The sequence below is a fragment of the Pelobates fuscus genome, chromosome 1 (genome assembly GCF_036172605.1).
Source record: "Pelobates fuscus isolate aPelFus1 chromosome 1, aPelFus1.pri, whole genome shotgun sequence".
In the NCBI taxonomy this organism is placed as follows: domain Eukaryota; kingdom Metazoa; phylum Chordata; class Amphibia; order Anura; family Pelobatidae; genus Pelobates; species Pelobates fuscus.
Window position 1 is genome coordinate 25,960,022 of NC_086317.1, and position 14,225 is coordinate 25,974,246.

The 14,225-nt window shown below is 36.5% G+C and overlaps 1 protein-coding gene across 4 annotated transcripts in view; it reads left to right on the forward strand.

Annotated features, from left to right (window-relative positions):
• The first annotated feature begins 1,366 nt into the window (after positions 1-1,366).
• TFF3 (trefoil factor 3) overlaps positions 1,367-14,225 on the forward strand; it is a 37,797-nt gene continuing 24,938 nt past the window's right edge. The window contains exons 1-7 of one of the 4 annotated variants that reach the window (XM_063446721.1): positions 1,368-1,500; positions 7,491-7,640; positions 8,654-8,797; positions 10,111-10,260; positions 11,587-11,730; positions 12,651-12,800; positions 13,589-13,732. In XM_063446721.1, the coding sequence (XP_063302791.1) occupies positions 1,410-1,500; positions 7,491-7,640; positions 8,654-8,797; positions 10,111-10,260; positions 11,587-11,730; positions 12,651-12,800; positions 13,589-13,732 (973 nt within the window). In that variant the 5' untranslated portion in view covers positions 1,368-1,409. Of the gene's footprint in view, positions 1,501-7,490; positions 7,641-8,653; positions 8,798-10,110; positions 10,261-11,586; positions 11,731-12,650; positions 12,801-13,588; positions 13,733-14,225 lie in introns of all 4 variants that reach the window. The other 3 variants (XM_063446740.1, XM_063446730.1, XM_063446749.1) reach the window with 3 other exon arrangements.

The following is a 14,225-nucleotide window of genomic DNA, read 5'->3' on the forward strand; positions in this document are numbered from 1 at the left end:
CATGACGAATGACATTAACGAATGACACAAACTAATGCTAAGCAAACATACTTTTATATATGTAGCTATTCACCTGTTCCCTATGTTACTAGATACACTGCCTAGAGACCCTGCATGTTCCAACACAAACAAGAGTTCAAAGCATCATCTATTTCCACACTCTTGATTATGTAAAGTAATTATAGTGACAAATTCACCACAGGATTGTTCTTACCAATTCCATTGCTCCACTAATTTAAAGCCGCATTCAAAACTTCTAAATCAATAAGGGGAATGGAAGATTTTAGTTATGAAGGAAGGCTAACAAACCTAAATATGTTTAGTCCCCTCAGAGGGAATATGAAAACATTATACACACATATGCAGGGCCAATACAAACCATTGTCTGGAAATCCTTTTATAAATATAATATATAGCCCACAATGTCAACCATTTAGAAAGTAGATTTAGTCTAAGGCAAAGGAATGGGTTATTTACTTGTCTAAACAGCGACTGGATACATTTTTGCAAAAACATATTTAAGGAGAGATCTGACTGCCATTCTGTGGTTGATTTTGTTGCAAAATTATAAAGAGCTTCAAGCTGTTTTTGTTGCCTTCTTTTGAATCAATAGCAGAAATATATGTGTGAAAGGCTGAACTTGATGGCTTTTTTTCAGCCATGTAACTATGTATGTAGAACAACATATTATGTAAGACAACATAAAATACATTGATTGGCATTGTGGGGTATATATAACCAATGCTACAGAACTAATTTATTTTACAGGGAAATTTAATTCTAGGAAAATGTGTCTTGTCGGGAGTGTGACAATACCAAGGAAACTGGGTGTCTGGCTTGTTTGTGTTTATTTAGCATTTTACTTAATCTAACTGTTTAACAAACAATAAGTAATAGAAGGAGATAGATAGAATTTCAAGATGTTACTTGTCCAAGTAAAATCGAATAGTTAAATTGATAACTTTGTAGGAGAGGCAAGTCAGAATAAACACTATAAACACACAGTGGCATTCCAGAAATTGTTCGAAAGCAGCAAAAATATAATTAATCAAATAAGCACATGTTCGTACAATAAAGAAATTCCTGATAACAATGTGACATTTACTACCTGGCTTTTTATGAGTTCAAGATAAAGGTATCCATGCGAGAATATAAAAAAAATATTTTGACGCCCATCTATTCACTTATAAGTATACCATACGTTATGTTTGTCCCTTTATCACTACACAAATACATTTCTGTGTTTTCTGTCAATATTAATACAAACAGATATGTGGCAATCCATTGTATACAAGAACATGCTTTGCTGTAGACGTTAGTCTTGTTAATACCCACCCTCAGTCAATGGGTATAAATATCAACTTTTTCTGAAGAACGCCTCATGTGCTAGTTTCAAGCTGTAGGGCAACATGGGTCCGGACTGGTACTTCATATTTGGATTTTTCATTGTTTGTGGGCTCCAGAATTTGGCTGAAGTAAGAGCTTGTGATGATGACCCCAGTAAGTAAAATTAAAATACTATGGTAGCATTATGGAAGCAACAAAATTGAGCATATGAAATGATTGTAAGTCATATTAAAACAACAGCAATAAATAGTTAAGGTGAAAAAAAAATAATTATGGAGTACATGTAATTATCTAATTATGCAAACCATAAAAACAGAACAACTAAATTGTGATTAGTGACATTTGGTATGAATGTGCTATTTTTAGCAGGAATCAGAAGGAGCCCGTTTTTACTCTAGAAGGATGACATTGTATCCATATTTACCCATTAGTACAATGTAAATTAAATGTAAACTTACATTCTTACTTGAATATATGAACAGAAAATTCTTCAGTTCTGTTAAATGGCTCAAGTTACTTTTTTTCCCTTGTGAACCTGCAAAGTTTTTACCTACAACAAGTTCACTCATAAGTTTGAATAAAAAAATACCAAGCTGCCAACTTAGTTTAGAAAAATTGGCAATTCATTCAGTCTGATTCTTTGGGGATCATCTAATTATCGGGGAGCCTACTGTACAATTTGTGTTAATATATTTGGAGAACAACATACAGCACATTTTATCTATCTATCTATCTATCTATCTTTTATATATGTAGCTATGCACCTGTTCCCCATTTTTACTAGACGCACTGCCTAGAGACCCTGTGTGGTCCAGTTCAGCATCCATACTCAGGGGATCGGTGAGCCCCCGTTTACTTTTAATCATAACTGTTTGGCAGTGGAAAAGCGCTATGTTATTGATCGGCATATAGCTCCATGAAAAATTAAGGAGCCATACGAAAACTTACTGTTTCCCATGATGACCTTAATAAAAACAGATTTAACATAAAATCGTTAATGTTGCTTATGTGCGAAGGTTTGGACAACCAACACAAAGAGAGTTCAAAGCATCATCTATTTCTACTCTCTTGATTTTGTAAAGTAATTGTAGTGACAAATTCATCAGAGGGTTGTTCTTACCAATTCCATTGCTCCACTAATTTAAAGCCGCATTCAAAACTTCTAAATTAATAAGGGGAATGGAAGATTTTTAGTTTTGAAGGAAGACTAACAAATCTAAATCTGTTTAGTCCCCTCAGAGGGCTTTAAATTAGTGGAGCAATGAAATTGATAAGAACAACCCTATGGTGAATTTGTCACTATAATTACTTTACAAAATCAAGAGAGTGGAAATAAATGATGCTTTGAACTCTTGTTTGTGTTGGTTGTCCAAACCTTCGCACATAAGCAACATTAACGATTTTATGTTAAATCTGTTTTTATTAAGGTCATCAAATAAACAAGACAGTTTTTACTTGCAGGGGATATCTATCTATCTATCTATCTATCTAATCTATCTATTGCTACTCATATGGTGATATCTTTCAAATTTACTATTTTTTTCCAAGTCACATGTTTTCCCAGTCACAGCTTACTATTCACCGATTGAACCTCTATATTGAAATAATTAAAAATAAAATGTACACATTACCTTAATGTTATGGTGCTCCAAAACACATGAACGCCCACTGTTGTCTTAAGCTTTCTACTTGTTTAAACTGTTTTATAGTTCAGATCATATTTTCTATGTTTGACCACAACCTATAGTCAGTGTGTTGGGAAAAACTAATATCTGTGCTAAAACACACAATGAGCTAAGAATGAACACACTTATGGTGCGTGCAGTGTTGCAGATTATTCGATTTGTAAATAGATTCACGCTTCTCTCTTCACTTGGTTTACTGTGTGCAGTGCATATTATTATGCATAATATTTTTTCCGTCAAATGATTTTAATTGAAACATTTTTATAAAAGTAACAATAATGACTAAAAAAATAAAAAAATACCAACACTAAAATTAAATAAAAACAAATTAAAACAGGGGATAACATTTAACCAGTATTCAATAGTTAACAATTCTATTATAATATATAGTAAATATTCCCCAAAAAGAAATATCTAGAAAAAAATGAAATTTGAAAAAGTCTACATTGAGAATCCAGGTAGGAAACGATCTACGTTATTTCGTCTAATTGTTAAAGATAAAAGTAATATTTTCATTTACACCTACCATGTATAGACTATGATTTAAAGGTAGTGCAAAACCCAAATTGTACGCGTTGAATTTTTTTCCAAGGATTTTAACCCTTTTACATCCAACTTATTTGGTTGAAAAAATTATATTTATTATTCATTTATTTGAAATACGGAAATGCTTTTCTTGCAAGAAAAAAAAAAGACAGCGTACGTCAGGTACAGATTGCTGTTTGGAGATACCTAATTTTTTTCCCCCACAATTTCAGTTTCTACCTTGTTCATTCATTGTAGACAGAAATATTTGGGGGGGCATAACAAGTTCTAGTGTCAATAGACTTGATGTTCTTTATCATCTTTTGAGTATTTTGACTGTGAAAATTACACTTTTTTATTAACAATATCAATTTCATCACTGGTTAGCTTTCACACTGATTTATTGTTCTGTAGTGTGCATGCTTTTATTTGGAAACAAGGGGAAATGTCTCTTGTGCAATTAAAATAAAGTAATTATACAGAACACATTTTTTCGTGTTATAAAAGTATTTGGTGAGTATAAGCCTAAGCACAAAATCTTAAGTGTTTCATTTTTGCTGTTTTCTATAGCGTAAAGATCCATACAAAATGTGCTACGTTATATATACACCGATATACCCTTCAGCATAGTTACCTACTCGCAAAGACCCACAGTATACACACTCACCTTGAAACACGCATATACACTCACATATATACTGCATTCATTAATGATGATTAGTGATGTTGCGAACATAAAATTTTCCGTTCGCAAACGGCGAACGCGAACTTCCGCAAATGTTCGCGAACGGGCGAACCGCCACAGACTTCAATAGGCAGGCGAATTTTAAAACCCACAGGGACTCTTTCTGGCCAGAATAGTGATGGAAAAGTTGTTTCAAGGGGACTAACACCTGGACTGTGGCATGCCGGAGGGGGATCCATGGCAAAACTCCCATGGAAAATTACATAGTTGATGCAGAGTCTGGTTTTAATACATAAAGGGCATAAATCAGCTAACATTCCTAAATTGTTTGGAATAACGTGCTTTAAAACATCAGGTATGATGTTGTATCGATCAGTTGGTGTAAGGGTTAGGCACGCTTCACAGTGACAGATCAAACTCCCCGTTTAACGCACCGCAAACAACCGCAAACAGTCCATTTGCACAACCGCAAACTCCCCATTTGCACAAGGTTGGATACCAAGCTAGCCATGTCCCGTTCCTTGTCCTCACTGATGTCATTGAAGGTCTCTTCCTCCACTCAGCCACGTACAACACCAAGGGTCCCCGAAATGTGACAACAAGCCCCCTGTATTTTTTTTTAAATGTTCACTACTGTTGCACCAGATATGAGTTGCACTGGTGTGACACTGTGCCCTCGCAGGCCCTGAAACGCACACGTGTGAAGGAAACTGACTGCTATTATTTCACAGTCAAATTTCTAGTTTATTTTTTAATGTACACTACTGTTACACCAGTGATTGGCCCACGTCATGCCTATGCCCCCAAAACGTTCGTGTGTGAGGGTGCTGGAATGACGTGGGCCAATGGGAGCCTGAATCAACTTTTAACTCCCACTGCCCCTTTAAAAGCGAGCTTGTGACTCGAGCCGTGCTCCTAGTGCCAGACGGGCCACGTGACTGATCACTGCGGTCAGTGCACGCGGCTAAGTCAGAAGAGGAGATCAAGACGCATGCGGCTAATGTGGAGGCAGGAGTGATCCAGCCTCGCGCGGCTCAAGCTTAGGAGCCAGGTCGGTCCCAGGATAAGGTAAATACAGCCACAAACACTTATCCCAATCACACACCTTTCCTAATGTCCTATCCCATTAAAAGCATATTACCGCGTATTTAATAAAACAGATAGACCCCCTACTTCATCCAGGTTACCGATCGATGGTTCGATATTCTGAGCCCTCTCTGATTTACTGTACATGACTATTCGATATTCCCACAAATTTTATATAGCATTTTATGTTTGTTTGAGACCACCTTAAAAATATTGGATATCGCTAAAAATCATGATTACTATATACTTTCTCTACAAACCTCTAAAACGAACCAAACTACTCATCCATCCGCTATACCACTTTATCCCACCTAGAACTAGTGCCCAGTTAAAATATTTGACTCTTACTTACCCACACTCAGTCATGCCACACACATTTCACCACTACTCTCACTGAATCCCTCTGACTACGGCTAAATTCATCTTCTACATCAGAACACTACTCCTAAGATTGGGTTGTATCCATGTCTCGGGTCTTTCATTTAGAATAGGGGCAGCTTCGGTCTCCTTCAACACTGACACTCCAGTGCATATTATTTAAAGATTGGGCAGATGGAAATCCTCAATCTACAACCGATATATTCCTCATCCCGAGAAAGAAATAAGGAAAGCTTTTAAAAGTTTGGCTTTGTAAATTTGTTGCAATAAGTTTTTCTTTAATACCTTTTCACCCTCTTTGCATGAACCCGATTTACATATATTACTAATATGTTTCTGAACATATATATTATATTATTCACTCACTCACTCACTCTCTGGGCCGGCCTAAGACATCATGCTGCCTAGGTCCAACGATAAATGACTATGGGGGATAATGTATAATAAACACAGGTTACTGGCTATGGAGGGATAATGTATAATAAACACAGGTTACTGGCTATGGGAGGATAATGTATAATAAACACAGGTTACTGGCTATGGGGGGATAATGTATAATAAACACAGGTTACTGGCTATGGGGAGGATAATGTATAATAAACACAGGTTACTGGCTATGGGGGGATAATGTATAATACACACAGGTTACTGGCTATGGGGGGGATAATGTATAATACACACAGGTTACTGGCTATGGGGGAGATAATGTATAATAAGCACAGGTTACTGGCTATGGGGGGATAATGTATAATAAACACAGGTTACTGGCTATGGGAGGATAATGTATAATAAACACAGGTTACTGGCTGTGGGGGGATAATGTATAATAAACACAGGTTAGTGGCTATGGAGGATAATGTATAATAAACACAAAAAAAAAATAATAATAAAAAAGAAAAGAAAAAAGAATGCAGCTTCAGAATTAATCTAAATTGTATGCTGTCTAGGCGGTGGGAGGGTCTGGGAGGGAGGGTCTGCTGCTGATTGGCTGGAATGTGTCTGCTGACTGTGAGGTACAGGGTCAAAGTTTACTCAATGATGACAAATAGGGGAAGGACCGAACATCGCATATGTTCGCCGTCCGTGGCGAACGCGAACAAGCTATGTTCGCCAGGAACTATTCGTTGGCGAACCGTTCGGGACATCACTAATGATGATAAATACATATAGTGACCATTATACAATCTATAAATAATTATACAGACAAATTTTAAATTGTATGGCACTTTGATCTGGGGTCAATGCTGGGGGTTATGTGCTCATCTTTGGGTGCTATCAAAGCAGAATAAAGCACCCCACAGCATCTCATAATGTCACATACTTGCAATACTCATAAAATCTAACTTTATAGACGTGTTGTCAAGGTAAAAGCCAAAATCTTATATTAAAAAATAAACCTGTGTAGGATTATATGTTGGGGTTTATAAAGTATGGTACACGTATACATGACCGTTACATTTTAATATCTCAATTTATACATCAATGGAAGGCAATGCTTTGTAGTTGATAACAACAATGCGAATTAACAGGAATTCACACTGAATTGAAACTGAATGTCACATTTTATGCCAAAATATCAAAACTGAAACTTGAGCTAACAAGAGAAGTTTTATAACTTGCCCACTCTGAAATCAAATTTGTCATTCACTTTGAGTTTCTGCCAGTTTACAGAATAGTAAGTAACACTGCCAGTGTTTAATTCAGCATCGAAATAATTAATAAAATAAATAATGCAGCAATTATTTGGATTATTATTGGTATTCACATCTCTGTTACTTTTATAGCATTTGAAACAAATCAGTGTGGCACCCCCCAAAATCAAAGGAGAGACTGCGGCTATCCTGGAATCAGCTCTGACGAATGCGTGAAGAGGAATTGCTGCTATGATTCCAGTGTTCCGGGGGTCATCTGGTGCTTTTATACCAAGTCACAAGGTATTTTCTCAAACTATGGGTTATATAACCAAGAAGACAGCACCAACGTCATGCTACATTGAAAAATGTCTATCTCACAGCAAAGCTTTTCATTGAATTAGCAAATAGCGTAATTACACAGAAACATAGAAACATAGAATGTGACGGCAGATAAGAACCATTCGACCCAATTTTCTAAATACTTTCATTAGTCCCTGGCCTTATCGTATTACAGAGCAATTCATAAGACAACACTTTTATAAATGTGCCTTTAGTTTAACCATTAAATTGACTCTCAGGATTAGGTTTGTAAGGAGACATCCAAGTCCAATATCCAATGTTAGGACTATTTACTAAAATCAGATTTCAAAGTGAATACAAAGTGAATTCAAAGTGGATTTTAGCTTTAAAGTTAAAATAGCGAAAAAGGAAACATTCTCTAAGTCAGCTATGCTTTGTGTTTGGATACTCTGGCTCTAAATTCTAAATTCTCTTTGAATTAACTTTGAATTCTCATTTTAGTAAAACCTCTTTTAAGGATCTGCTACTGGTAGGGGGTACTTTTCTCTATCATAACCAGGTTCTGGCATTAGTGACTAGTGTTGGGCTAAATCTTATGCCCATAATAAGTATATATATAGTTTCATTTTGATACATAGTGTAATCACTAGAAACTAGAATGTTTGTTACAGATAGGGGTGCCAAGAATTCTGTGCCTACAGGCACTAGATATGTAACTCATGGAGCCTGCAAATTACCTTATACTTCTCTACCCTAAGTATTCAGATGTCAATCCCAGATAGAATAATATCTGGCAAATACATGATTTGTAATTACTGAAAAATTCAGTTTTTTTTTTTCAATAAATCATCATAATGTAGGTTATCAAATAGTCAAATGTTAAGAAATCCTGTTGTTATTAATTTTTTAAATTTCCCTTTGTTTTGAAAATGTTACTAAACTTCTGTCATCCCAAAACAACCAGCATTTATAATGTGATACAGACTACAGAGTAACTATGCTCCGTGTTACAGATCAGGCTCAGTGCTCTGTGAGTCCCCAGGACAGGACAGACTGCGGATTCCCTGGGATTAGTGCCAAGGATTGCTATTCCCGAGGCTGCTGCTTTAATTCCAGTGTTCCAGGCGTGAAATGGTGCTTCTACCCTAAAGGCGCATGTAAGTCATGATATCTTTATGACCAAGCTGTGGACATTTGTAATACTACAGGTTTGCAAGATACATGCTAGGTCCAAGAGGTCATGATGTATTCAATTACAGGTGTCATAGGACTTAGCTCACCATTGTTCCAATGAAAAGTTGGAAAGCCAACAAAATTAGAGGCAGTCTCCAAATATGGAATCCATCGACCATTTATTTTCTTGCATCTTTTATTTATTTCTTTAAGTTATGAATTTCACCAAGGAAATTAAGAGGGCACTAATGGCAAAAGTAGGTGCAGGGCGTGTTAATGTATATATTCAAGGTAGGCACTTAATTACACAGAATGCAAGGGTAGGGTGCGCTCTTCAAACTTTAACCCCTTAAGGACCAAACTTCTGGAATAAAATGGAATCATGACATGTCACACACGTCATGTGTCCTTAAGGGGTTAAAAGTGAACTGTCACTCAATTACAGAATTGAATAAAACATCACTTGCACTAACTTGCTTTGTTTCAAATGCATATGAAAGATTTAACAATTGAAATTACAACCCAGGTCAGTCCTGGCATGGCCAAGGTACACATTGCATTGTTTCTGTTTCCCCTCCTCTACTTACTATGTTCCCTCCTGGCCATTGACTCTTTTTTTCCTCCATCTCTGAATATATTTTATGCAGGGTCCGAAGCAGAGGATATTTTGTACTTTTTTTCATTGACAAAAAATTGAGCAAATGTTATAACAATGATTGACTGGGGGTAAATATGGAGCCATTTAGTTCCATGATAGAGGTACATCCAGCAGTGGGGATTTGTACATTTAATTTTATTTTTCAGATTTCAAAAGACTTGTTTGTTAAATACAGAGTATAAATAAATATCTTTGAAAATTACAATTACCCTTTAATTGTTCTTACAACAAAGATCCGCACATCCTTGGGCATAGCATTCATGTGGCTTTAATTTTATGCTTAAAATGGATTAAAACACTTCAACTCTATTAATCAATGGAATTAAATTGTCATAAATCTACTCTTCTAAACAGATCAATAAACACAGGATCCGTTTTAAATATCATTAAAATACACATATATAATTGGAAAAGGCCTTGGTTTAATGTTGTTGGAAATACGTTTCAAATGATTTAATATTTTTGGATACACTTTTAAAATGATTTTGTTTTTAAATATTAAAATCTAAAAAATTATAATATATCTAAACTTTACACGTCAAATATTTGATTCCTAAATTGTACTCACCTTTGATATTTAAAAAAAATAAATACAAAATATTTGTCTGTTAATAACAGTTTCCTGTTTGATTGTAACAGCTGCTGCCCCTAATGAGTGCTTTGGGGATCCGAACACGAGAAGAAACTGCGGTTATCCTGGAATTAGCGCTTCAGAATGCGCAGAGAGGAAGTGCTGCTTTGATTCCAGCATCCCAGGAGTTAACTGGTGCTTCTTTTCCAGGACACAAGGTACTTTTATTATCTTGTTATCTCATAATCAGCTTGCAATAAAATATTGAATTCATTGAGACAATCAAAAAGTTAGAGAATTTCTCAACGTGCTGGCGTAAATTCGGCGTACACCACAATATACTGTTATGTAAATAATTACATTCATAAGAATCTGAGTAAATATAGCAGCTCTGAAAATGTGCGTTTTTACAATCGTCCCAGAATGCCCTGCTTCACTTGTAAATGAGCTCAGTGAGCAATTAACATTTTTACACTTCCAATCCACATCTCTTTTGGCTTCCTTTAGCAAACACTTTTTGTGTTATAAGTAGCGTTATATCTCAGTGCTCGGGTTATGAATTCAGTGAAGCAATGTTCAGCCCGGACTGCATAGTTTTGTCTGATTGGGAGTCATTGACATGGTTAACTAGCCAAGTTGTTTTTTCACATCTAATTGCATATAGGTGTTACAATACATTTCAGAATATACTTAAATCAGTGGGAAGTTTTTGTAGTGTTTTCACAAACAACACATCTATGAATTTAAGTAGTTCTAGAACATTTCTAGCTTACCCATCACAGCTCCCATGTCAAGAAGACCCAACGTTGGCAGGTATGACATGTTAGGGCTTTTATTTGTAATGTTTGTAAAATTTATATTTGTATGTACACTGATCAGCACACAACACAATCACAACATAAATACCACCTGCCTAATATTGTGTAGGATCCTCCGTGCTGCCAAAACAGATCTGATGCATCGAGGCATTGACTCCAAGAGATCTCTAAAAATGTTCTGTAGTATCTGGCACCAAGACATTAGCAGCAGATCCTTTAAATGCTGCAAGTTGCGAGGTCAGTCCTCCATGGATCCGATTTGATGTTCCAGCACATCCCACAGATGTTTAAACAGATTGAGATCTGGGGAATTCCTTGAACTCTTTGTCATGCTCATCAAAGCATTTCTAAACAGCTTTTGCAGTATGGCAGGTTGCAGTATCCTGCTAAAAGAGACCACTGCCACCAGGGAACACCATTGGCATGAAGGGGGTGTACATGGTCTGCAGCAATCTCTAGGTAGGTGCTACATGAATGCATTCAGTAGGTGCTCTTTTTTAGGTAGGTTCTACATGTCAAACACTTGACAGGTGCCATTGTAATGATATAATCACTGTTATTCACTTTACCTTTCAGTGGTTTTAATATTGAGGCTAATCAGTGTACATATACGGTAATTAAAAAAAAAAAAAAAAACCCTTATGGAACTTTCACATTACAAAATAAATACCATAATATGCGTATTATAACAGTATCAATAATGATTTCTTGTACTCCATGTGACAGACCAAGCTCAGTGCTCTGTGAGTCCCCATGACAGAACCGACTGTGGATTCCCTGGTATTAGTGCCAAGGAATGCCATTCCCGAGGCTGTTGCTTTAATTCCAGTGTTCCTGGTGTTAAATGGTGCTTCTACTCCAAGGGCACAAGTAAGTATTCTGTAAACAAATTGCATATTATATTTACATATTTACAGATGTCTGGGAACTGTATTATCCAGAAAAAAAATGTGAATTCTTCAAGTTATGGGAAGTGCAATTGAAATGACATTTCCCTGTCCCCATAGACATTGCCTCAAAGCTAGCACAGATCCTTGGCTGTATTTTCCAAGGTCACGCTACACCTAATGTGTATTGCATGCATGGTATCAAGTCCTACTCCAGGGTGCCAGCTACTGCATTTTAAACACAGGTACACCTGGTGGCTTGCTCCACTCAGGATGTGGGTAGTGTGGTTCATTCATCTCGAATTTGAGTAAAACTTATAGAACGAGTCTCTCTTGCATGTGTGTGGGTACAGAAAATATACATTATATGTGTTCTGGGATGCAGGAGTGCAAATGTAACAGATGGATTTTGAAATGTGTTTTTTTTTTTCACCACTGTTTGTATGTACCTAGTATGTACCTAGCATGATGGCACCATAAGAGAGGTAGATAGATAGGATGAGGTATCACAACATTTTGAATAGAAACATTTTAGAAGATTCCTGACTTCTCCTATGCTTGTTATAGTATAGCTAGTAGTAAGGCACATCTTAACACTATGGACATGTGGAGCATTTCTATCCTGAACAAGACATGACAGAATCCCAAATATGACTACCTATCCAGTATTCACAATTGACTACCATGTAGGGTGTAGCAGTAGGGTGACCTTGATGTGGAAATAGAAGTAAACAATGTGCTTGAGCCCACCATAAACATCCTTGTAAAGATATTAAGATATGTTGTCCTCACAGGCTTACAGTCTGTTTGTCTTTCTGTATATCCTCTCGTTGATTAATATGTTGATAAGATACAGTGGCTCTTTTGGTATTTTGTTACTATTTTATTATTTTATTCAAACAGCAATTGCCCCGAACGAGTGCATTGGTGATCCCTATTTGAGGAGAGACTGTGGCTACCCAGGAATTAGTCAATCAGAATGTGCCAAAAGAAACTGCTGCTTTGATTCCAGCATCCCTGGGGTTAACTGGTGCTTCTTCAGCAAATCACAAGGTATTTTTTTGGCTGTAATGCTGACAATTATTTAATGCTCGCTCTGTCACAGCCTGTGGGTACTGTATCTGTGTGTCATAAGGATGTTTACCTTTTCCTTAATTGTTCTTCTGGGCCTATTTCTCCTCGGTCCAAGGATAACAGAGCTGTACAGTGTTAATATGATGTTGAGTGCCCAGAGCTAATGGGGACTCGGTTCCCTTAATATACTTCCAGAGGGAACTGAGTTCCCGGACTTCTAACTGTGAAAGGATGAGCACTGCTTACATTATAACACATTAATACAGAGCACCGTGAATGCAAAGAAGCCAATTAAGAGATGTTCTACCTTGATATACTCATTTAGCTTCTTTTAAATTTCGGAATGTATCGTAAAATGTTAACCTTTTCTACAGTATTCTAATTTATGCAGCAACACACACTCTCAAATACACAAAAAAATTTTATGTTGTTGGCTATGTTTTGCATTTATATGTGTTTAATGAATGTGTGGTGGTTTAATCTGCTACTTTAAGACTCCAGCATGGAATGTTCTGCTTATTAACCACTGGCCGTTGTTTAGAACCACGTTATAGCTTAATGAGCTGCTCATTCTATGTTAGATTAGGGTCTCCGAAGAAAAAAATCATTATGGTAGCATAGACAATCACTGGGATTTAACAGATTAAATATAAAACCTGTAGAAATTTGATCTCAGTTTTTATTATTATCTAATTAAAAAGATGCGACAAAAGAAAGGGATTGTCATTTTAATAGAAACATTGCTTTGTGTCATCTCCTTGTGACAGATCAGGCTCAGTGCTCTGTGAGCCCCCACAACAGGACAGACTGTGGATTCCCTGGGATTAGTGCCAAGGAATGCTATTCCCGAGGCTGCTGCTTTAATTCCAGCGTTCCTGGTGTCAAGTGGTGTTTCTATGCTAAAGGCGCAAGTAGGATTATTAAAAAAATTATGTTGTTGTATTTTTGGGGAGGATACATTTCTAAACATAATGGTTTATGCTCAATAAATCATTGTTGGGTCTTACTGGAGTCAATAATTCACTTAGACTGACTGTCTACTTACCGTACTAGTTAAATCATCTTGACCCTATCTCCTTAAATCCTTTGGAAAATGATGATACCCCAGATATTAGATATAGGACTACATTTCCGTTAATGCTTAGTCATCTGCCAAAGATCCCAAAATTAGCCAATACTATCTTGGATAATAATGGTGATTTTGAGATCCTCAAAGAATGACTCCCACCTCAATATCAACTTTATATAATGGGAACAGGGATGTCTGGGTGCAGTCTTACCTTATGGAGTTAAACCATTTTGTAAGGTTCAGGCTCAGGTGCCACTTACCTCCTCCCCCACCTTCTCCCAGGCTTATTTTCTCTCTACCTTTGCAATATCAGAAAGGTTTAGCTTACCCTATGA